A 25,646-nucleotide genomic window follows, 5' to 3' on the forward strand; every position below is an offset into this window, starting at 1 on the left:
ATACTAAATGAGCTGTAGCCATTGAATCCTTACTTCAATTGTAAAGTTGTTGAGGTCAATATAAGCAAATTCTATGCTGGATATTAAGGTTTAAATAACTGGTAATGAACCCATTATTGATTTGTCCAGACTGGATTCTAGAATAGCCCCACTGGCTGATAACTGATGTCTTTAAAATCTTTGGACCAACTTTGATCAATATTAGTTTAGGAACATCCTTAATGTCCAACATGCTTCTACCTAGTAACCTCTCTTAAGCTTCTCACTTCCTTTCCCCAACCTTCCTTCAACCCTCATTGAATAAAAAAACCATATAGTATCTCAAAAACTAAGTGAGTGTATTTCATTCATTGGTTATCTTAAAATTGTAAAGTTTTAATCAAATAAAATAATAAAATATGTCAGTATTGGTGAACTGTTGTGGTCATCATGTTTAACAAGTCTCTAATATTTTTGGTTCTGAGTTTTAGAAAATGACAGATGCCTCTTGTTAAATATCTTTCCAATTGATTAATGTGTTCATTTATACATTTATTTTTAAATAAAGACTTATTACAGCAAGGAGAGAATGTCTAGCAAAGTATCTTGGCTCTGCTCAACATTAGCAAGTGGAAATCAATTTGAAATATTGGAAAAGTCAAGAAGCTGGTTCTAGCTCTGTTTCTGTCATCGACTGGTCCTCTATTTTTTAATGATTAAAATTAAGGTAGATTAACCTCTAAGACCTCTTTCAACTCCTGTAGCATTTTTTATTGATAGTATTTATTATGAAGAAATATCAAGATATTTTTATGAATTGTGATAGGATATCAATAAAGGGATGTAACAAAGATGTCTAAAATTTTAGTTTTAGACCACTAAAGAATGATGAATCCATATCCCCTAAAATGGAAGTTTAGTGTTGAGGTTAGCCAGGGTGAAGATGACTTCTGTTTTGAAATGCTAAATTTAAAGTAACATTTTCTAAGAGCTTCTGAGGCTCATGGGAGTGGCCATTACATGGCAATATGGCATAATACTGTATGCATATGGTTTTTAAGAAAGTACGAGTAATACTGGAACACATCAGTTCCTTTCCTTATCCTTTTTGACTTTCTAGTTTAGTTCCTTAAAAGCAAAAATTGCAAATAACTTGCCTTATCAGCATTTTCTATTTATTTATGCTATTACAGATGAGGTGCTTTTGAGTGTTTGTTTTCCTATCTCCCTTCTTCAGTCTTCTCCCAATGTGTTCTCTTTTCAATTAAATCAATAAGCTACATTTACATGAATTGAATATTTGAATTTGATAAATATATTACTCATTGTATTACTGAGTAATATATTTTTTCTGTATCTTTTCTTGTAGTTTCTAATTATATTTCTTTTATATTTGTAATACATAAAGAAATTATGGGACATGTACTCCATAGAATACTATACAGCAGTAAGAAACAACGAAACCCAGTCATTTGCAACAAGATGGAGCAATCTGGAAAACATCATGCTGAGTGAATTAAGCCAGTCCCAAAGAGACAAATATCATTTGTTTTCCCTGATCGGTGACAACTGAGCACCAAAGGGGAAACCTGTTAAGTGAAATGGACACTATAAGAAACAATGACCTGATCAGCTCTTGTCCTGACTCTAGATGTACAATGTAATACTTTATCCTTTTTAGTATTTGTTGTTGTTGTTGTTGTTGTTGTTGTTCTAGTACTAGTGGTTGAACTCTGTAATTAACACACAATTATTCTTAGGTGTTTAAATTTTAACTGAAAAGTGATCCCTGTTAAATTTAAGAGTGGGAAAAAGAGAGGGAGGAGATGTATAATTTGGGACATGCTCAATCGGACTTGCCGCAAATGGTGGAGTTAGAAATGTGCCAGGGGATTCCAACACAATCCCATCAAGGTGGCATGTACCAATGCCATCTCACTAGTCCAAGTGATCAATTTCAGCTCATTTTTTAAAAAGATTTATTTTATTTATTTGAAAGGTACAATGACAGAGAGGGAGAGAGAGAAATATCTTCCATCCTCTGGTTCACTCACCAAATGGCCTCAGTGGTTGGGGCTGGGTCAGGCCAAAGTCAGGAAACAGGAACTCCAAGTCTCCCATGCAGGTGGCCCAAGTATTTGAGCCATCTTCTGCTGCCTTCCCAGGTGCATTAGCAGGGAGTTACAACTAGAAATATACAACTAGAACCTGAACTGGTGCTCCGATAGAAGATGCTGCCATCCCAGGCAGCAGCTTAACTTGCTGTGCTACAACACTGGCCCCATACTTTTTGTTTTTCTTTTTCAAAAGTTTCATCATATCTACGTCTGTCACTTTTTTCCTGGAAGACTATATTGAGAACACCATTGTATGTATTTTTAAAAATATTCTGATTTAGTTTATGGTATATAAAATATAATTCACTTTAATATTCCTAAAATTATTTATTCTAATTTCTCTGTAGATTCATATGTATTTTCTCTCTATGCAATCATCTGTGAAAATATTTTTGTTTCTTTTTTTCTAAACCTTTCCTTTCGACAATGACTAGGGCCTAGGTGAAGCTCAAATTTATCATATTTTATTTAAGATTTTACACGTATATTCATTGGTAAGTTCAACCTATAGTTCTCCTTTCATGTTAAGTCCTATTTAGGTTTGGTATCAAGATTATCTTTAGCTTTATCCTTCCTCTTCTGTCCTCTGGGAGAGTTTGGTTAAATTTATTTTTTTTGTTCTAGCTTAATTTGCATATGATTTGAAATTATATTCTATATAAATTTCACCCTCTGAGATTTGTTCGCGTTAGGTTTAAGACCCAGTGTATGGTTGATTTTTGCATGTTTTCTTCATTTAATGAGTATTCTATATTATATATATCCATTAGAATAAGTTTTTTATACACGTTCAGAACTTTCTACATCCTTTAGATTATTTTGTTTACATTGTTCTATTGGTTATTATAGATATGTTTAAAGTCTCCAATTATGATTGTGGATTTGTCTGTTCATCCTTGTAGGTCTCAAATTTTCTAATTTTATTTAAGTTATACAAGTTTTATATATTTCATATATACAGATTTAGGAATATATTGGGACTTCTCCCTCTACCCTCCCTCTTACCCACATTCCGACCCCTCCTCCTCCTTCTCCTCCCTCTCAGATTCCCATTCTTAATTTTTACAGTGATCTATTTTCAGTATATTTAATGATCGTATAGTTAACCCTATTCTAAGTAAGAGGGTTCAACAAATAGTATGAAGAGAAAGAGAACAAAACAAAATGAAACAAAACAAAATATTGTTCCTCAACAGAAGAGATAAGCACTATAAACAATCGTCTATTCTCAAATATCTATTTCACTCCAGTACATTACATTTCAGGTATTCTATTAGTTAGATCAGGGAAAATATATGATTGTGGATTTGTCTATTCATCCTTGTAGGTCTCAAAATTTTACTTTATGTCTTATGAGGATGTTGTTAGTACCTACAAATTCAAGGGGTTTTATTCATTATCTTCCTGTGAACCAAAAATTTATCATTCTGAAGTGACCTTGTTTAACTTCCAGGATTCTTTTTGTCCTAAAGTCTACTATATCTGAAATTAATATAGCTGTACTAACTTTCCTTGTTTATTATCTGTGTGTAACTTGTTTCACCTTTGAGTTCAACCTTTCCATATAATCTTAATTTTTGATTTCTCATGTAAATGATATACCTGTTGAAATTTGCCACTTTTTGCCACTTGTGGATATTTGTTTTTAGCATCTTTCTAAAAGTACTTTCATATATAGCACTTTAATAATAAAATTTTCAAAAAATTGAAAGCAGGGGGCAAGTACTATGGCACAGCCAGTTAAGGCTACAGGCTGCAGGGCCAGCATCATATATGGGTGCCAGTTTCATTCTTGGCTCTTCCACTTCTAATCCATCTTTCTGCTAATGCTCCTGGGAAGGTAGCAGAGGATGGCCCAAGTCCATGGGCCCCTACACTGGCATGGGAGACCTGGAGGAACCTCCTGGCTCCTGGCTTCTTCCTGTCCCAGCCCCGCCCAGTCATTGTGGCCATTTGGGGAGTGAGTCAGCAAGTGGAAAATCTCTCCCTGTCTCTCCTTCTCTCTCTCTCTCTCTGTAACTTTGCCTTTCAAATAAATATCTTTTCAAAGTCATTTTAAAAATCGAAAGAAGATATAGTGAACATCATTGTATTTTTGTATAGATTCAACACTTGCCAGTATTTTCCATATTTGCAAAATATCTGTATATATCTTGTCCTCCCATGTGTTGATATTTGTATACATGTGTTTAAGTTTAGATAAGTATATGTGTATGTACACACTTCTTTTCTGCTAAGCCACCTAAAAGTAAGTTTCAGATATCATGATACTTTATATTCCCAAATACCACATTGAAGGAAAATGACATTATCCTACAAAAGCATGGTATAGTTGTTGAACTTAAAAAAATTCACAGTAATTTTAAGATATCATCTAATATTCAAGTAATATTCAAATTTTACTAATGTTAATTAAGTCTTTAATAGTTGTTCATGTATTGCATTTGTTTCGCCTCTTAAATTTTTAAAGCTCTGGAATATGCTGTAAGAAAATTTTCCATGTCTGTGTATCTTGAGAGGAAAGTAACTGTCCTCTCACTAAACTCCTTTGAAGGATGTTCTGTACTCTCTTTTCAAGAATATTTATTTCAAGGATAGTGAACAACTTGGAAAACAGAGATAGTATCTCCCTTTGGAGGAAAGGCCAGGTTAGTTTATCCTCTAGTATAATAAAGATAGTATCTCAGTGCAAAGGTCAAGTAAGCTTATTGCTCAGTATAAAATATGTGGGTTCTCTACATATCCAGTTTCTCTCCTGTTCCAATAATGCAGTACATGTGAAAGCATCACTTTGTCTCCTTTGCATCACTCTGTGAGAGCTGGCTCAGAGAAGCCCAGATTATTGCTGTGAGTAATATGAGGGGTCTTCAAGAAGTTCATGAAGAAAATGTGTATTATGAAAAAAACTGTAGATTTCAAAAAATTTTGACACAGAGTTGAACTTCTCATTCATTTTCTCTTAGAGGTTTTTTTTTTTTTTTTTTAAGTATCCTTGTAGAATGTCTGTTGTTGCTGATCAAGAAGTCTTGTATCTTCAGTCAGCATCTTTAAAACTGTGGCAGCCTGACTTCCAAGTAGGAAATAGTCATAGTTCTTGACTGAATGGTCTTTGCACATTTTATTTGACAACAATAACTTTAATAGTTTTATTGAGATATAAATTACATACCATACAAATTTACCCATTTTAAGTGTAAAGTATTCAATAGATTCTAGAATTTTTCAGGGACTCACAATCACCAAAATCAATTTTAGAACACTTTTATCAACCCTGGTAGAAACTCCACATTCCTTAGCTCTCTCACTTACCTTTGCCTCTCAACCTACCATCCCTAGGCAATGTCCAATGTTTGTCTATTGTGGACATTTCTTTTAAGTAAAATCATGCAACTTATGGTTTTTGGTGTTAGGCTTCTCTATTTTGCATAATGTTTTCAATGTTTCCATGTCTGCTGTGTGCACATACTTCATTCTGCTTATAAGTTTGATGATTGTATTGTTTTTATACATTTCTGACTTTTATAAGTAGAGATGCTATGAGTGTGCATGTACGTGTTTTTGTGTGGGCATAGTTTCTATTTTCCTTGGTCATAAACTGGGAGTAGAATTGCTGAATCGTATGTTTAATTGTTTGACGAACTGATAGACTGTTTTCCAAAGTGGTTTCATCATTTTGCATCCTTTTTTTTTTTTTTTTTTTTCTTTTTGACAGGCAGAGTGGACAGTGAGAGAGAGAGAGACAGAGAGAAAGGTCTTCCTTTTGCCGTTGGTTCACCCTCCAATGGCCGCCGCGGTAGCGCGCTGCGGCCGGCACACCGCGCTGTTCCAATGGCAGGAGCCAGGTGTTTATCCTGGTCTCCCATGGGGTGCAGAGCCCAAACACTTGGGCTATCCTCCACTGCACTCCCTGGCCACAGCAGAGAGCTGGCCTGGAAGAGGGGCAACCGGGACAGGATCGGTGCCCCGACCGGGACTAGAACCCGGTGTGCCGGCGCCGCAAGGCGGAGGATTAGCCTGTTGAGCCACGGCGCCGGCCCATTTTGCATCCTAACAGGCAATGTGTGATGGCCCAATTTCTCCATATCCTCCAAAACACATTATTGTTTATCTTTGTGATTATAGTTATCTAATGTGTGTTCTGTAGTATCTCATAATGCTTTTGATTTGCATACCCTTAATAGCTAATGATGTTGAATATCTTTTCATGTATTTATTATATATTTTTATATATAGAGAAATATCTATTCATATTGTTTCTGCATTTTAATTGGATTATTTATTATCCTAATAAGTTGTAAGTGTTCTTTATATATTCTGGATTCAAGTACCTTATCAGATATGTGATTTACAAATACATATTCTCATCTTGTGAATTGTCTTCTCACTTTGTTGATAGCATCCTTTGAAGCACAAACTATTTTAATTTTGATGAATGTTTAAAGAAAATTAATTTTGGGGCCAGCGCTGTGGCGTAGCTGGTTAAGCCACTGCCTGCCATGCCAGCATCCTATATGGGCGCTGGTTCAAGTCCTGGCAGCTCTCTGCTGTAGCCTGCAAAAGCAGTAGAAGATGGCCCAAGTCCTTGAACCCCTGCACCTACAAGACGTGGAAGAAGCTCCCGGCTCCTGGCTTCAGATCAGCACAGTTCCGGCCATTGTATCTATTTGGGTAATGAACCAGCAGATGGAAGACCTCAGTCTCTCTCTCTCTCTCCCTCTCCCCCCCCCCCCTTATCTCCCCCCCACCTCTGCCTCTGCCTCTCTGAATCTCTGCCTTTCAAATAAATAGATAAATATTTAAAAAAGAAAAGAAAATTAATTTTGAAATCATTTTAAGCTTATTTTTCTTTTTTCCTTTTTCACTTGCGCTTTCAGTGTCATATCTAAGAAGACATTGAAAAGATAAAGAACAGGGATATTTACTCCAATGTTTTCTGTTTAATTAAAGATTTATTTATTTATTTATTTATTTATTTGAAAGGCAGAGTTACAGAGAGGAAGAGGCAAAGAGAGGGAGATAGAGAGGTCTTCTATCTGCTTGTTCACTCCCCAGATGGCTGCAATGGCCAGAGCTGCACCAATCCGAAGCCAGGAGCCAGGAGCTTCTTCCAGCTCTCCCATGAGGGTGCAGAGACCCAACTACTTGGGCCATCTTCTAGTGCTTTCCTAGACCATAGCAGAGAGCTGGATCAGAAGTGGAATGCCATATGGGATGTCAGCACTGCAGGCAGCGTCTTTACCCACTACGCCATAGCACTGGCCTCTCCAATGTTTTCTTATAAGAGTTTTATAGTTTCATAGTTTCAGCTCTTGGGTTTAGTCTTTAATTTTATGTATGGTATAAGAAAATGGTCTATGTTCATTCATTTGCAAATGAATATCCAGTTGTCTCAGCACTATTTGTTTAAAAGACTGCTTTATTCGGTGAATGTCTTTGGCACCTTGTAAAAGTTCAATTCACCATAAATGACTGATGATTGGGTTTATTTCTGGACTCTGAATTCTATTCCATTGATGTTTGTTTATTTGTATGTGTGTACTACATTCATTGAATTATAGTCGGTTTGTAATATGTTCTGAAGTTGAGAAGTCTTAAGTTCTTCAAATTTATTCTTTTTCAATATTGTTTTGGGCATTCTGTACATTTCCATATGAATTTCATATTAATTTTAGGATAAACTTGCTAATTTGTGCTAAAATGATAGTTGGAGGTTTTATAAGTATTACCTTGAATCTGCAGAAAATTTTGGAGAGTGTTACCATATTAAGTCTCCTGATGCATGAACATGAGATGTTTTCCCATTTACTTGAGTTTTAATTAAATTCTTTCAATCATATTTTTAAATTTTCAATGCACATGTTTTGCATTTTTACTGAAGTTTCTTCTTTTAAAATTATTTCATTTATTTATTTATTTGAAAGGGAGAGAGAGAGAGCATGCGAGCAAGATCCCATCACTGGTTTACTCCCCAAATACCCACAACAGCTGAGGCTGAGCCAGAGCCAAAGCCAGGATCCAGGAACTTGATATAGGATTCCTGTATAGATGGCAGGAACTTAATTATTGAATGATCATTGCTGCCTCCCAGAGTCTCTGTTAGCAGGAGCCAGAACTGGGTATTGAACCCAGGTATTCCAATATGGAAAGCAGTTGTCATAACCAATAGGCAAAGCCACCCAGTCTCCTGTTTAAATTTCTTCCTAAGAATTTTACTCTTTTTCATGTTGTTATAAATGGATTTTTCACTTTATTTCATGCAAATGTTTATATTATTGTATTTTTTATATGTTGATCTTGTATCATGTACAAGATGAATGCTGAACTCATTCATTAGTTCTAATAGGATTTTCTATATACACTACTGTGTAATAATACGATACCATATAACATGTGAATAAAGATAGCTTTATCACCTCTTTTTCAATATGAATGGTTTATTTTCTTGTCTAATTGCCTTAGATAGAATATCTGTTTTATGCTGAAAAGGAATGACAGAGTATACATCTTTGTTTTTTTATTGATTTTGTGGAGAAATGAGTTAGTCTTTCACTATTAAGTATATGCTGTTTAACTGTTTTTCTTTCTATCTTTCTTTTTTTTTTTTTGTAGGTATCCTTTCTCAGGCTGAGGAAGTTTCCTGCTATTCCTACCTTGACATTTATATGCCCTTTGTAATTCCTGATTTTAGTAATTTGAATCTTAACTCTTATTCTTGATTGTCAATTCTGTTGAACTTTTTAAGAACAGACTTGGTTTCTGTTGATTTTCTGTATTCCTTTGTATTCTTCATTTCATTACTGTTAGTTCAAATCTGTATGATTCTATTCCTTCTTCTTGCTTTAGGTTATTGTGCTCTGTTAATCTGTCTGAAAGTTAAAGGTTAGTTTATCAATTTGACATCTTTTTAAGCATAGATATTTACTGCTACAAGTTTTCATCTAAGTATGGCTTTAAGTTCATTCCATGACTTGGTATGTTGCAGTGTTATTTTCATTCATCTCAAAGTATTTCTAACATACCTTGTTATTTCATTTTTGACCCATTAGATCCTGAAGAGTGATTTATTTTTCATCATACTTGTGAATATAACAAATTTCTCATTTCTAATTTGACTGCATAGTGATTGGAAAACATACAGTGTATGATTTCAGTCATTTTAAGCTTATTGAGATTTCTTTTATGGCATACCATATGATATATTTTGAAGAATGTTCTATGTATTCATGAGAGGAATGTGTGTAAATTCTGTTGTTGGTAGAGTGTTAAATATATAGTTGTCTTTTAAGTATATTTGGTTTATGTTCTTATTCATATCTTCGATTTCCCTATTGATCATCTACCTCACTCTTCTTCCCATTATAGAAAGTAGATTATTGAAGTCTACTAGTATTGTTATTAGCTTGTCTTTTTCTCTATTCAATTTGGCCTACTTTCCCCCCACATATTTGGGTACTCTTTTGTTAGGTACATCTGTGTTTATAATTACAATTCACCTACAACTTTACCATCTTTTTGCTTTTTAATCTTTTTGCTATTTTAAGACTTCCCTTTGATTTATTTCTGTGAGGTTCTGTCAGGGCACACCTCGGATTTTGTTGGTCTAAACATTTGCTTGGACTAAAAATATTTTGACTTTGTTCTTGAAAAGTATTTTCACTGGGTAAAATGTTATGCTGGCAATTTTTTCTAATCATATTAAAGATGTCATTCTACAATCTTATTTCTTCCATTGTTGTTTCTGTGAACTAATCTATAAATTATTTTTTTTTTGACAAGCAGAGTTAGACAGTGAGAGAGAGAGAGAGTTATAGACAGTGAGAGAGAGAGACAGAGAGAAAGGTCTTCCCTCATTGGTTCACTCCCTCAATGGCCACCACAGCTGGTGCTGCGCAGATCCGAAGCCAGGAGCCAGGTGCCTCCTCCTGGTCTTCCATGGGGGTGTAGGGACCCAAGCACCTGGGCCACCCTCCACAGCCCTCCCGGGCCACAGCACAGAGCTAGACTGGAAGAGGAGCAACTGGGACTAGAACCCAGGGTGCCGTCGCCACAGGTGGAGGATTAGCCAAGTGAGCCACGGTGCCGGCCTATAAATTAATTTTCACCACATTAAAAGTAATCTATCTTATCTTTGTTGATATTTTAGCATCTATTATTTGCTTTTATGTTCTGCAGTTATGCTGTGTTGCATCTAATTTGGTTTTATTTTCCTTCCATTGGATGTGTTTGGCTTCTTAAATCACAAATACTTTTAATTATTTCTTTAAAAATATCAGACATGGTCTCTTAAACTACTGCCTCTGTCCCATCTCATCTCTTATATCTCTTCTTCTGGACCAGAGTATGTGTATGTTATACTTTCTCACTCTTTTGTGTCTATTAACTATTATTTCAGATTTTCCATGTTTTATCTGTGTGGCGAATTTTATATATATATATATATTTTTTTTTGCATTCAACAACTTTTATTTCAATTATTCAAAAAACAATATTACAACACTTTATAAAAATATTAAGTTTTAAGCTACCATTATTCATTTAAAAAAGTGTGCTAGAAGGCTATTTTGCCAACTTCCTTTTTTGGTAAGGGTTAATTAAGTTCCACATTAAGACATTTAAGACAAAAAACTGTTGGGAAAAAAAAATCTCCAAATGTACAAAACTTTATTTTTCTCAGCAATTTAAAAATAAGTAACAATTTAAACTGAATACACAACATTAAGTTAGTGTTTTATCCTTACTATACATCTGTTATTATAAAGCACTGCTCCATTCAGTTAAAACCTAAAGAATACCATTAACTTTTCCTGGCTTATTTTTTTAATAAGAATTATTATATGAACATAATTTTGTTACCCTTTTAAAAATGCTTAGAAAAGTTACAATATTTATTTATTTATTTGTTTTTTTGAAAGTCAGAGTTGCACAGAGAGAGAAGGAGAGGCGGAGAGAGAGAGAGAGGTCCTCCTCCATCCGCTGGTTCACTCCCCAATTGGATGCAACAGCCAGAGCTGCGCCAATCCAAAGCCAGGAGCCAGGAGCTTCCTCCAGGTCTCCCACATGGGTGAAGGGGCCCAAGGACTTGGGCCATACTCCCCTGCTTTCCCAGGCCATAGCAGAGAGCTGGATGGGAAGTGGAGCAACCAGGACTTGAACCAGTGCCCATATGGGATGCCGGCACTGCAGGCAAGAGGCAATAGGGCTGGGCCAGGCTGAAGCCAGGAGTCAAGAACTCTGTCTGGGTCTCCCACTGGGTGACAGGAACCCAAGTATTTGAGCCATCATCAACTGCCTCCCAAGTACATTAGTAGGAGTTTGGATCTGAAGCAGAGACAGGACTGATTCCAGGCATGCTGATTTCAGATGCAGGTGTCTCGAGTGAAAGCTTAACCTACTGTCAGAAAACTTGCCCCTAAAATTTCTTTTTAACTTCACCAAGTCTCTCTTCAGCTGTATCTAGTCTGAAGTCCATCTATTGAATTTTAGATTTCAGTTATTATATTTTTTATTTCTAGCATTTATATTTAATTTTAATTTCAAAGTCTCATTCATTCTTTATACAATTTGCTAAATATCATTATTTTCAGCTTTTAAAAATTAATTTTATAATTTTATTAGCTATTATATATTTTTATCTAGTAATTCCAATATCTGAAATCTTTGCTGACTAGTTTTTGCTGTTGGATGTTTCTTCTGGGTTTGCCTATGGTATTTTGCTTCCTTATTTCTTTAATGATTTTCAGTGGGCATTTCATTTTCCTCTCAAAATTTATGTACTGGAATTCTTTGAAGTTGGCTGTGAAGATACATTTATCTGCAGAGTATTTGTAAGTATGTATGATCAGCCTCTAGGAGGTCAAAGTAGCCTCAGTCCAATTTAAAAAAATTCTCACTATAAGATTAGTGGGCCATCTGGCCCACCTGTGCAATGTTAATTTGGATTGAAAATCTATGTGAGAGTTTGTGGTTATGGCTTTTTAAGGATCTGTTTTCTTGCACTTCTCTGCTGAGAACCAAAATATATTTTCTTCTAGTTTCCTGGGAGTGGGATTGTGGGGAATATTTACATATGATGCACCCTATTTCAAAGAAGTTATAAAACAAAAGCCTCAGATTCTCCAAAATTGACAAATGCCCTCAGAGCAAAAGTAGTTTCTTGGCCAGTTCACTGTTTTTTCCCCTAAATTTTGACCTGCTAAATTCTATTGTGCTACTCTTTGATGTTTTTGGGATGGTATTTGAGCATTTTTCTCATTTTTAAGTAAGCATATCAGTCTAGATAACTAGCTAGTCATATTATTGGAATATTTGGAATATTCTTGTTTCTGTATACCATTATTTTAAAGTACATGTCTTCTTGAAGAATCAGAATTAGAATGACCTAGAGATATTTATTAAAATTTCATGTTTTACTATTCAACTTCAGGCTTACTAAAACATAATCTCTAGGATAGGTGATTGATATCTGAGTTTTTGTGAGATTCTCTAGGTGATCTAAATGCACATAGAAGTTTGATTTTATTCTTTTAAGTCCAATACTGTTTGAGTGTCTATAAACCAAAAATCCAAAATCTGAAATGCTCCAAATCCAGAACTTTTTGAGTGCTGACATTATGGTATAAGTAAAAAAAATTCCACACCTGACTTTATGTGATAGGTCGCAATCAAAATATAGAAACACTAAATAATACTGTATAAAATTATCTTCTTTAAATGTGTATAGGTGTATGGGGCCAGCGCCGTGGCTCACTTGGCTAATCCTCCGCCTGCAGCACCTTCATCCCATATGGGTGCCGGGTTCTAGTCCCGGTTGCTCCTCTTCCAATCCAGCTCTCTGCTGTGGCCTGGGAAGGCAGTGGAGCTTGGCCCAAGTGCTTGGGCCCCTGTACCCACATGGGAGACCAGGAAGAAGCACCTGGCTCCTGGCTTCAGATTGGTGTAGCTCCGGCCGTAGCAGCCATTTGGGGGGTGAACCAATGGAAGGAAGACCTTTCTCTCTGTCTCTCTTTCTCACTATCTATCTGTCAAATAAAAAAAGGAAATGTGTATAGGTGTAAAAAAAAAAACACAAATGAATGTCGTGGTTTAAACTTGGGTCTTATCCCTAAGATATCCCATTACATGTATGCAAATATTCTACAATCCAAAATATTCAGAAATTCACAATATGTCTAGTCCCAAGCACTTTGAATAAGGAATATTCAGTCTATATGTTTACTGTTTCAGCCTAAGATCCAAGTCTATTATTTGATATATATGTCCTAGCACCATATGTTGAACATATACCCATTTAATTGGCATGACAACTTTTATCGTATGGTATTTGTGTGTGTTTGTGTGTGTGTATGGGTCTGTGGCTGTGTAGTCTGATTCTGACCCTTTCTGATTTGGTTCTTTGAGCTATCTGTTCTTTGAGCAATCCCATACTGTTTTAATTACTTTAGTTTTATTATATATTTTACTGTGTGATTATATGAAAATCTTCCTTTAATTTATTATTTTTCCTATCATACAGAATTTAAAACATTACTGTTGTTCTATCACTATCTTGCTTTAACAGTCTTTATTTTATAGAATCAAATAGCTTTTCCTACAGATTTGAAAGGTGTTTTAGCCTTATCTCCTAATCTGCTTTTTTCATAAGGACTTAGAAATCCTATACAATAAGGTTCTGAATGTTAATTTTACTTGACTCTTTGCCCCAGGCAAATTGCATATTTATCTTATTGCTTAGTCTGGTCATTTTCCCTCTAGATATCTGTCTATCCTTCCAAATCGAAGTCCAGGTACTGACCTTCTCTAAAGAGCCTTGGTCAATACTCCCAGGCCTCAAGGAACTGTCTATCTTAACTGTAACAGAAATTATTGACTATACTGCTCATTTTTACATGGTGAATCCTACAGAATCAGACTGTGAATACTGGGAACTACCTGAGGAGATCATACTGTCTATGTCTATCATTTTATAAATGAAAAATAGCTGTTTAATATGAGAATATCTGTGGTTGCCTAATTATTCAACTACTAAAATAAGCACAGGATATATTTTAGTACTTTATCAGTTACCATTACTTGCTGTATCGTTATTCCATTGCACTTAAATTTTATTTTCATTTGTTTATGCCTTTTTAAGAAAACTAGATTGGAAGTTCCTTAAAGGCAGTACCCACACCTATACTTATTTTATGACTCGTACACTTAGTATTGTAATTTGTATTTAATATGTACCTAAGAAATATTAATACATTTTGGTAAAAGAAAATAAATTGTTCCATTAACCAGATGTCAGTTTGGGCTTATTTCCATGTGGGTACCACTATTATAGATGTATAGAATATGGCATCTAGTGGTTGCTGTGTGTATTACAATTGTCTGGTTTTTGTTTTTTGGGGGTTTTTAATCCATGAATACAGTCCTTCCCATAAGTTAGATGGAATAAAAATAACATAACTTAAAGATTTAAATAGATTCCAACAAATTGATCTATGATTCCTAAGTATTTTAAATATTGATTTCTCTAAAGTGTATGTTAACTAATGAAAGGGTATAATAAAACAAGACAAAATAACTATTTTTTAAGAAACATATTTCATAGGCTCTCTTGAAAAATGACAAGCAAATGTATGTAAAGTTCCTTTGTTTATAAATGATACTCAGAGTTGAGGAATATTGTTGGATACTGAGAAGTGAAAAATACAATTATGTAGCACAGCTTTGGTACAATGGTTGAGATGTTTCTCGGGACACCTAAATTTCATATCAAGAGTGCCTGAGTTTGAGTCCAGGCTCTACTTCCAATTCCAGCTTCCTGTTAACACATACCCTGGGAGTCTCAGGTAATTGGGTCTTTGCTACTTACCCTGGGAAACTCAGAATGAGTTCTGGGTTCCTTGTTTAGGCCTGGCCCAGTCCTGGATGATGCAGGGATTTGGGGAGAGAACTAGCAGTTGGAAGATCTCTCTCTGTCTCTCTGCCTTTCAAATAAATAACAAATAATTAAATTTTAAAAAGAAAAATATAGTTGAAAAGTCACATACTAATTCATATTAATGAAATCTTATTAGGCTATTGCTTTGCAAAGTTCTCAGGATCTTAATTTATATTTAACAGAGGAAAATCTCAATAAAGACTGAAGATGCAAAGTTACACCATCTTCTGCTTATTGCAACAAAAACTCATCTTCATATATTCATGTATAAGATATAGACACAGAGGGCTGGTGCTGTGGCATAGCAAGTAGATCCACTGCTTGTGGCACCAGCATTCCATATGGGCACTGGTTTGAGTCCTGGCTGCTCTACTTCCGATCCAACTCTCTGCTAATGTTCCTGGGAAAGCAGCAGAAGATGGCCCAATTACTTTAGCCCCTGCACCCATGAGCTCCTGGCTTCAGATTGGCCCAGCTCCAGCCATTGTGGCCATTTGGGGAGTGAACCAGCAGATGGAAGTTTCTCTCTCTCTCTCTCTCTCTCTCTCTCTGTTGTCCCCTTTTCTCTGTCTCTCTTTGACTCTACTTTTCAAATAAATCAATAAATCTTTAAAACGATATAGCTATATATTCCAAAGTCAAATATCAATTATTCTCCATTAACAGCCATTTTGACTTATCTATACTCTTTACTCATCCATTAATACATGTAACTGAGTAGTCACTATATGAGCAAGCTAATTCAGTGACTATGACAAATGACATTTCTTATTTGTGAACTTGTAAATCAATATTTACTTGGGAATAAGTAACTTCTAAAATTTATAAGCTCATAGTTTAGAATCTAGTGTTTATTTTAACATAAAATAATATATATTTTAATTAACTTCTATTGCTGGCACATTGTACTGTAATATTTTGTATATGAGTTTATCTTTCTCATTAGAGAGAATGGATGTGCTTTCTTTGTATCTCTACATGTACCTAATGTAAGGCTGGTGCATGACAGTTGATCAATAAGTGTTTATTGAATTACTTATATATGTTGGAGGGAACTGTGGCCTTATCTCTAGTGCCTAACAAGTTTTCTGACCTCTAATCATACTTAATTCATGTTTGATGAATGAGGAAGTCTGAATAAGCCTATTAATCTGTAATGCTATTAATATGTAACACTAAAACAATGTACAACCTAATCACCTATGTTTAATAAAATTTGTTTGCATAACAGTTTCAAATTGAAGTGTCAGGAACACATATTTTGTTGGAACAGCCTCTTGCATTGTGAGTGAGAGATTCTTCCAAGCTGAAGCCATTATTATTTGCTCTTATAATTTGGGAAAGAGGTTTCAGCATGAGGGTAACTTGCAGTTTCATCTGGTTAGGAATTCTGACTAGAAGGTCAAGGTCAGCACTTCTAGTACCTTGGAGAATTGGGGAAAGGATTCTTGTTGTGACTAAAGGAATGGAAAGCATGGAACACTGAGCAGGAGGCTGAGGTACTATTTAAGTAATAAGCCCTTATGGTTGGGCACGATGAATATTATGTGGTCTTTACATCACATAAAGGTTTTGGTAAGTCAGTCTGATATCTGTTTTATGTAAATTCTGGTTTGTCTGATATCTGTACGTAAAATATGATTTGTCTACATATATTAAACTATTTACTATTTGTTTTCTTAAGCAGCTCAGCTTCATGCTTGAGTAAAGGATAGTTTTGTTTAAAAAAAAGATTGATGTATTATTTGAAAGGCAGAGATAGAGAACATGAGGGAGAGATAGAGAGAGATACCTTCCATCCTCTGGTTCGCTCCCCAAATGTCTGCCACAGCTGGGGCTGAGCCAAGCTAAAGCCGGGAGCCTGGGACTTCATCTTTGTCTCCCACATGGGTGCAGGGGCCCAAGGACTAGGGCCATCTTTTGCTGCTTTCCTAGGTGCATTAGCAGGGAGCTGGATTGAAGCAGAACAGCAGGGAAACAAACCAACAGCCATATGCTTTTCAATGGCCAAAGTCATCTCCCATCTGCTTGTCCAATGTAGATTCTTTTAGAGGAGGATATTTTTCTAGCTTCAGGACCACAATTCCTAACACGTGTGAATGAATCTGTGTGTTAGCACTCTTTAGGACATCTAGGTTGAGGGAACAGCATTTGTGGTAAAAGCTGGAGCTATTAGAGATTGAGCTGCTGCTGGTGACTGGTGTGGGGAGTCAAAGAAAAGCAAGGTGGTGAAATATTGTATGCTCCACGAGCACTCACAAATGCAGAGAAAAAAGGGACTTCAAGCAGTATGCATCCTTGGCTAGTTGCCAAGCTCATTGCTAGTAGAGAGAACTTTTTAAAAGATTTATTTGAAAGGCAGAGTGGTGGAGAGAAGTAGAAAGGGAGATAGAGCAAGAGCAAGAGAGCTCTTCCATGCACTGGTTCACTCCCCAGATGGCAGCTATGTTTGGGGCTGGATGAGGTCTCCATCTGGGTTTCCCACATGAGTGGCAGAGGCACAAGCACTCAGGCCATCATCTGCTCCCCTCCCAGTTGCATTATCAGGGAGCTGGATCAGACGTGGAGCAGCCAGGTCTCAAGCCTGTGTTCATGTGTGATGCTGGCATCATAGGCAGCGGCTTTACCTGCCATGCCACATGCCAGCCCCCGAGAGGTAACTGTTTATAAGCTATGTTAGTAGAAAAAAAGAGTTCTGAAGGGGTTAGACAAGTGACAAATGGTGCTACGGGGAATTCGTATTAATTTCTTTTTCATTTCTAATGTCTTCTTAAATATATTTTCACTTTAATAAAAATTACATTTGCTCACTAAAAATTTCAGACATTATATATATATGTGTGTGTGTGTGTGTGTGTGTGTATATATATATATATATATATATAAACAACAGAAGTCACCGATTTTGTCCATTTGGTTTATATTCTTTCAGATTTTTTTGATTTTTTTTTACAAGTTTGGATTGTTGAATTCTATTGAGTTGAAAGTCACAGTCTGGTTTGTAAGGTTCATATTTAATGATTTTCTCCTATTTCTCTTCCTCATAGGCCTGCTATGGATGTTCTCCAGGATCAAAGTGTGACTGTAGCGGTGTGAAAGGGGAAAAGGTAATCTCTGAGATGGACCTTTGCAAACCGAGTAAAATGAATAAAATAGTGTTTTCTTGCACTTAAAGAAAAAACAGGGCTTCTATCTCAGCACTTAAGTAAAAAGAGTCATATATTGCTTGTTTTAGAGATGTTATGAGAATTAGACTATTTCTCAAGGATCAGCAAATATTTTCTGTAGAGCACCATATAGTAAATATTACAGGCTTTGTAAACATTTGCTCCCTGTCACATAGTCCTTCCATTACAAAAAAAAAAAAAAACTTTAAAAGTGGTAAATAAACTAAATAAATTAAAATGTTAAAAAGTGTTTTGAATGACTAAAATTTTTCTTGAGCTTGAGCCGCATAAAATAAGCTTCTGACAGCATTTGGCCTGAGAGCTGTTATCTGCCAAGCCCTCATCAGTCTTGCTGAAATAATTGACTTAATAGGCAAAAACAAAAGGAGACACATAAGAAGCAAACTCCAGTCTACTAATCTGAGATGGATCCCGTGCTAGACAATTTCACTCATCTTCATCTTATCCATGCCTGTTAATGATAGGTGAATTGCAACTTTTGTCTTACTTTTTCCACAGCAGACCCTCCTATTGTGTGTGTATGTGCGTGTGTGTATACGTATGTATGTATGTGTGTGTGTGTGTGTATGATAACGTATAGGAAAAGATTAAATAGCATAAACCTAGCCACTGTGAATGTCAGTGGCTTGTATAAAAAACTAGAAAACTTTAAAAGTACAATAAATTTTAGCACAAAGAGAATTATACTATGAGACAGAGGATTATATTCCAGACTCCACTGTTTGGGACTCGGTAAGTAGTTTAGAGTGAGTGAATGAATGAATGAGTGTTACTAATTCTCTGTGGAAAAGTTCGGGGCAATGTCATAGTTCTCAGGGAAGTAGAAGGACCATTTCCATACTGAAGATTCCTAAAAGTTCTATAGCAAAGACGCATATTTGTTTTTGCAGCACTGCATTTCCAAGCCCCATTTGACCATGTGACCCACATTCTCCCTAACAGAACACCTTTTTTGAATACATAGTCTATAGAATAAGTAACATTCATAAGTAACATTAGTTCAGAAGTAGTTTTGTTGTAAGGGTGCTTTATGCACTGATAATAAAAAAAGGATCAGTTTCAGATAGTGGAGTGACTTTTATCAAACTTTTTAGATAAGGCTTAAAACCTCTGAACAAAAAATAACACCTATTTGATAGCAAGGAAAGTGACCAAGGGAAGAAAGTGGAGAGGGTTCTACTTTTAGAGGAAAGTAGTTGTATTAGTCAGATTTTAAAAATTGTCTCTGTTTTCTTGAGTCTGCAGTCACTTAATTTTGTCCTAGTGAGCCAGTAAGCCAAGAGAGAGAAGCTAATCAGAACTCTGCTTAAGTTACCACCCCTCTCAAGAGAACTATTTTCCAAGGGTGTGCCTTAGTGGTCTACACTGGGTTCATCTCCTAGTCAGCACTGTTAGATCAAATTTGCACCTTTCATCCATTACCATTAAGACAAGGCTTCAGAGAAAAAAACCCCATTACATGGGCCTTTGGGGAATACCCAAACTTTTAGCAAACCATAAAAGTACACTGTGTTACTTTGCATTTATATGGCATATGTCATGAGTACATAGCTCAGTATGAATGGCAAAGGATGTCTGGAGCCCAAACAAAAAGCCAAAGTCTTACTGTCTTGAGAAGTCATAGGACAGAGTTGTGGATGCCAGAATGACTGGAAATGAAAGAGTACACTAGAAGGAGGGACACACAGACAGGGAGGCCCAAAAATCCACTTTACGACTGCATTCAAACTCTTAATTGAATCTTGAACTTTACATGTGTAGGAGAGAACTCAAACAACTCAGTGAAGAGGAGCAGCAGAAAAACTGCAATTACTGAGTACAGATTGAACTGTCTATTCAACGGAAAACAGTTTTAAGTTTCAGTTCAACTGAGTTAGCTATTTTTAAAAACTTTTTAATTGTAATTTTTAAAGTTTTTAATAAATTGAATGTGATTTGTAGATACAATTCTAAGAACTTAGTGATAATCTCTTCCTCCCTCCCATTCTCCTCCTCTCTCACTCCCATCCTCCTTCTTTCTCTGTTTCTTTCGTTTTAGTTTTTGAGAAAACATTTTAAATTTACAATACAGTAAAAAGGCTTAATACTTAACCAAGTAAGAAATGTAACAAATAAAAAGCAAAAAGACCCTACTTTAGTGGGAATATAGATAACAGCTGTAAACAATAATTGAATGGAAAAATGACCATTTCATCCATGTACAGTAAATTTTAAAGTAATCACAGATCATTTAAATTATAGTAGTATAGCATTCTTAACCATTGGTTTGACAAAGGAATAAAAGAACATTTTACAAAACTATATTTGCAGCAAAACTGTTGCACACACATTTCTTCATGTTTTTCTTAAGTTTAAGCTTTCATATATAAGGAATAATATGAGGTATTTGTCTTTTTGTGTCTGGGCTTATTTCACTCAACATGATGTCCTCCAGTTGCATCCATTTGCTGCCAACGATAGAATTCCATTCTTCTTTATGGCTGAATAATATTCCATTGTGTATATATACCACATTTTCTTTATCCATTCATCTGATGATGGACACTTTGGTTGATTCCAAATTTCGGCTATTGTGAACAGTGCTGCTATAAACATGGTGGTGCAGGTATCTCTTTGATAAATTGTGTTCAGAGGCAGGTCAGAGAATCCAGAATCTCTATTAAAATTGGCTAGATTAAAGTGATCCATAATCAAGAAACAAAAATCTATGAAAATCTACTCTGAAACAACACAGAAGTTAGAATTTGTAGACAAAAATTTAAGTGGATAAGAAAATATACGTGTTGGTTTAAAGAGAAACCTCATAATGAGTGCACAGATAAGGAATAAAAACAGAACACTGGAAACAAACAAAAAAAGGGAGACTATAAATTTGAAAAAAACTATAAAACAAAAAAAATTTCCAGATAGGCTTAACAGCAAAATTGAGATCACAAAAGAAAGGGTCAGTGAACTTAAAGATAAAACAGAGGAGATCATCTAATCTTACGTATACAGAGGGAAAAAATGGGAAAGAGAAGGAGTAGTGCCTCAGTGCCTTGAGTGTAACGTCAAATAGTCTAATAAAAATGTCAATGGAGTCCTATAAGGACATTAGGGAAACAATGGGGACTAAAAAGAATAATAAATAATGGGGCAGTAATAGTGGCAAGAATTCCCCACACCTGATTGAAAATATAAGTTTGCAGGGGCCGGCACTGTAATGTGGCGCATCAAACTGGCAGCTGCAGTGTTGGCATCCCATATGGGCGCCAGTTCAAGTCCTGGCTGCTCCATTTCTGATCCAGCTCTCTGCTATGACCTGGGAGAGCAGTGGAAGATGGCCCAAGTCCTTGGGCCCCTGTAACCACTTGGGAGACCTGGAAGAATCTCCTGGCTCCTTGCAGCCATTTGGGAAGTGAATCAGTGCATGGAAGACTTCTCTCCCTCTGCCTCTGCATCTCTCTAACTCTGCCTTTCAAATAAATAAATCTTTAAACACACACACACACACACACACGAATTTATAGATGTAAGAAGTTCACACACCTCAGTCAGGAAAACCAAAAAAAAGTGCACTTAAGTTATCATAATGAAACTACTGTACAAATAGATTAAAACACTATATTTTCAACAAAACTGACGAACAGGGGTGTGTTTCTTTTTTGTTTTTCCTTTTTTGAGTTTTAAAAAATGTTTTAGCTCTAATATATAAGGAGGAACCTGAGGTGTTTGTCTTTCTGGGTCTGGCTGATTTCATTTAACATTATATCCTCCAGTTGCAACCATTTTGATGCAAATGGTACAATTTCATTATTTTTATAGCACTTTGTCAAACTTTGTTTTACATGTTTGTCAAACAAATTGTTAAGAATTATATACTACTGTACTTTTAATGATTTTGTGACTATTTTAAAATTTACTTTATATAAGTGAAGTTGAACATCTTTTCATTTGATTTTTGTTTATAGCCCTTGCCTATTTCCTGCTGATCTATGATCTTTTTACTTTTTATCTGTTGAACTCTTTATTTAAAGGATCACTAAGCCTTTGACTGTAATGTAAATTAAAACATGCTATCTCAAAAAAAGAGAAATAGTTCAAAAAAGGATCATACCTAAATTTAAAATCTATACCTGTAAGTTTTTAAGAAGGAAAAGAATGGAGAAAAATCTGTGAACCCTTGGATTTTACACATATTTCTTAGAAATGATATAAAAAACTGATCTATAAAAGAAAATAATGCTAAAGTTTATTTGATCAAAATTAAGAACTTGTAGGCCCAGTGTTGTGAAGCGGTTGGTTAAGCTGCTGCTGCTGATACTGGTGTCCCATATTGGAGTACTGGTTCATGTCCTGCTTATTAAGCTTCCTGCTAATGTGTTTGGGAAGGCAGCAGATGATGTCCCCAAAGGCTTGGTCCCCTGTTACCCTCATGGGAGACCAGGATGAAATTTCTGGCTCATGGCTTCAGCTTGGCCCAGACCTGACTGTTGCAGCCATTTGGGTAGTGAACTAGCAGATGAGAGATTCTCTCTCTCCCTCCCTGCATCCTTCCTTCCCTCTCTCCCTCTCTCCCTCTCTCCCTCTTTCACTCTTCCATTGACTTTCCAATAAATGAATCATTTTTTTAAAAATTAAGAGGTTGCTTTTTTCTAAAGACACTTTTATGAGAATGAAAAATATATCCTTCAGTCTAGGGGAAAAAATCTACAATTTACAAATCTGATAAAAGGCTTATATTCGCAATATATAAATAAAAATTAATTAATAAAACAAATATTCCTGAATAAAATTAAAATAGAAGCAAATTGGCAGATATATGGATGGAAAATATATATATGAAGCTATGTTGAACATTATTAATTAGGTAAATGCAAAATAAACCATAATGAGATACCACTGTATGCCTATTGAAATATCTACATATTATACTATTAGCTATACCAAGTAATGATGAGGAGGTGGAACAACGAGCTATTATAGGTTGTTGGTGTGAATGTAAAATGATGCAAACAGTTTTTTTTAACCTATAAACCTTTTATTTAATGTATACAAACTTCATGCATTTCATGTATACATTTTGGAAAACAAATTGGCAGTTTGTTAAAAAGTTAAATTTATACCTGTTGTGTGACCCTATCCATTCCTAGATGTTTACCCATGAGAAATGAAAGCGTATGTTCATACACAACTTCTACATGAAGGCTCATAATATCTTTATTTATATTAGCCAGAAACTGAAACAACCCAAGCAGGTAAATGAATCAACACATTGCAGTTTGTCTATATAATGGAGTACTGCTCAGCAATAAAAGGTAGTGAGCTATTGCTAGCCATCACAACATATTTGGATCTCAAAATAATTATGCTGAGTGAAAAGTTAGGCAAAAAGAGTGCATTTATATAAATTTCTAGAAAATTCGAATTAATCTATAGTAACAAAAAGGCAATCAGTCACTGCCTGGGGTAGGGGATGGGTTGGGAATTGGTAAACAGCATGAGGACAATATAGGGACATGGAAACTTATGTCAGTGATGGATATGTTCATCATTTTGATTGTGATATTGATTTACTGGTGTTTATATGTGTGAAAACATCTCAGATTTTATGTTTTACGTATGTGTAGTTTGTTGTATGTTTATTTTACTTGAATCAAACTGCATTTAAAAAGTTTAACATAGAACTAAAAATATCTACTTTCCTTTAAAGGGATGTATCCAAGTACACACTGCTAAAAACAAATAAAACTTGCCAGAATCCTAATGAGAACAAGAAATTAACCAGTTGACAACCTAAAATCCACATCGCAGCTATGCATTGCCAAAACAAAGTTGGTTCCTCTACCAGTGTCATCACTATTTCCTATGAGTGGATTTGAAATACTCATGCTCAGGCTCCACAGCTGACCCACTCAATCTAACTCTGGTGGTGCATCCAGGTAGTCTGTGTTATTACAAGCTCTCCAGGTGGTTCTGATGCAAGCTGAAGTGTTAGATCTTCTGACCTAGAGTTTCTCTATATTGACAGTTAACAAATATCCATCTTGTTCACCTAAATAGATTACATAAAATATTTCTTTGTACCATGTAATTACAAAAATAGCATAGGCAATACACAAAAAAGACAAAATTACGTTACCTAATCAAATCATTGTTTTCATTTGTTCATTAAGGGGTTTGGCTTGCCGATGTAATTATGTCTTCTCTATATTCTTACAATATTATAAATCAAAATAATTTTAATCTCAACTGTCATTATAACAGTTCTAATTTTTTCCTATCAGATGAGTATCTAATATTTTCCTGTTAATTTTAAATCTTCCTTGAGAAATTGTTCTTAAACATTTTTTTTTCATTCCCATGATCATGCAACTTTCTTTTGATTATAAAGTGCCCTTCTTGTAAAATGGTGTAAGTTTTTCTGAATGCCTTTAGCTCACAACTGTGGTCTGCTTCTCAGTAGATCAGGCTGTTATCCTTCTTAATAGTAGTGTGTGATACAGAAACCAGCTTTTGTACTAAAAATTCATCCTTTCTATAATTTCTCTTAACCCTCTTATTTTTTCTGAATTTTGGATAAAAGGACATGCCATAAATTTTGTGTAATCCATTAGGGAAGTTCATTTATTGAGTGAATATTTACAATTTGTTCTGCTGTGCACTAAGAATACAAGGTTGAAGGAGACATGATTAATTAGATGAACAGTTTAAAGAGAGTCTGGAATCAAGGTTATTTCAAATTACTGACTGGTATAACTGGCTTATGCTATTTTCCGGAATAGGGAAGGTGGTATAAAGATAGTCAATGTTGTTTATATCAGATTTGCTCATAGGAAAATAACAACTCTTTGTCCCAATTATTCACATGCAAAATGCAAATAATAATGGTATATACCTCATGTTGTCATTGGCAGCATGAAACAAGATAAAACATGGGAAGAGTTTAGAATAATCTATGGTGTATAGAGAATACTCAGTGCATGGTAGGCATTGTTACTGTCAAAGTTTTAGGTGCCTGTGAAGATGTTTAAGACAGTTGGCTATTGGAGCTCAGCTTTTCAGAAAAAGAGCATTATAAGGTTTCAGATTTTCCAGGAAAAGAGAGAGAAGACGACCTTAAAAAGAATTCAGAGTACTACGAATATTTAAAGGACAGTGAGAGGGAGACAAATATTCTACGAAGGAAAATGTGAAGGATTTTTTTATCCAAACATGGACAAGCAGGATAAACCAGTTTTTGTTTTCTTAAGTTTGAGCTCCAGAAATAGACACACTGGATCATTTTCTGTTCGTGAGCATTAACAAGTTGCAGTAACATCTAGAGTAGTTTTAAAATGAGTGCCTCACAACAGTTAGCAAAGCACAGGCACACAACAGATGTCATCCCCTCCCTACCATCTGCATTAGGCAGTAAAGGCCCCTCACCTCTCTCCTTCCTCACATAAGGCTTCTACA

At 35.4% G+C, this 25,646-nt stretch overlaps 1 protein-coding gene across 1 annotated transcript in view; it reads left to right on the plus strand.

Moving 5' to 3' along the window:
- COL4A5 (collagen type IV alpha 5 chain) overlaps positions 1–25,646 on the plus strand; it is a 236,696-nt gene that overhangs the window by 73,763 nt on the left and 137,287 nt on the right. The window contains exon 2 of the mRNA XM_062183543.1: positions 18,069–18,128. Within this exon, the coding sequence (XP_062039527.1) occupies positions 18,069–18,128 (60 nt within the window). The remainder of the gene's footprint in view (positions 1–18,068; positions 18,129–25,646) is intronic.

The sequence above is a fragment of the Lepus europaeus genome, chromosome X (assembly GCF_033115175.1).
Source record: "Lepus europaeus isolate LE1 chromosome X, mLepTim1.pri, whole genome shotgun sequence".
In the NCBI taxonomy this organism is placed as follows: Eukaryota; Metazoa; Chordata; class Mammalia; order Lagomorpha; family Leporidae; genus Lepus; species Lepus europaeus.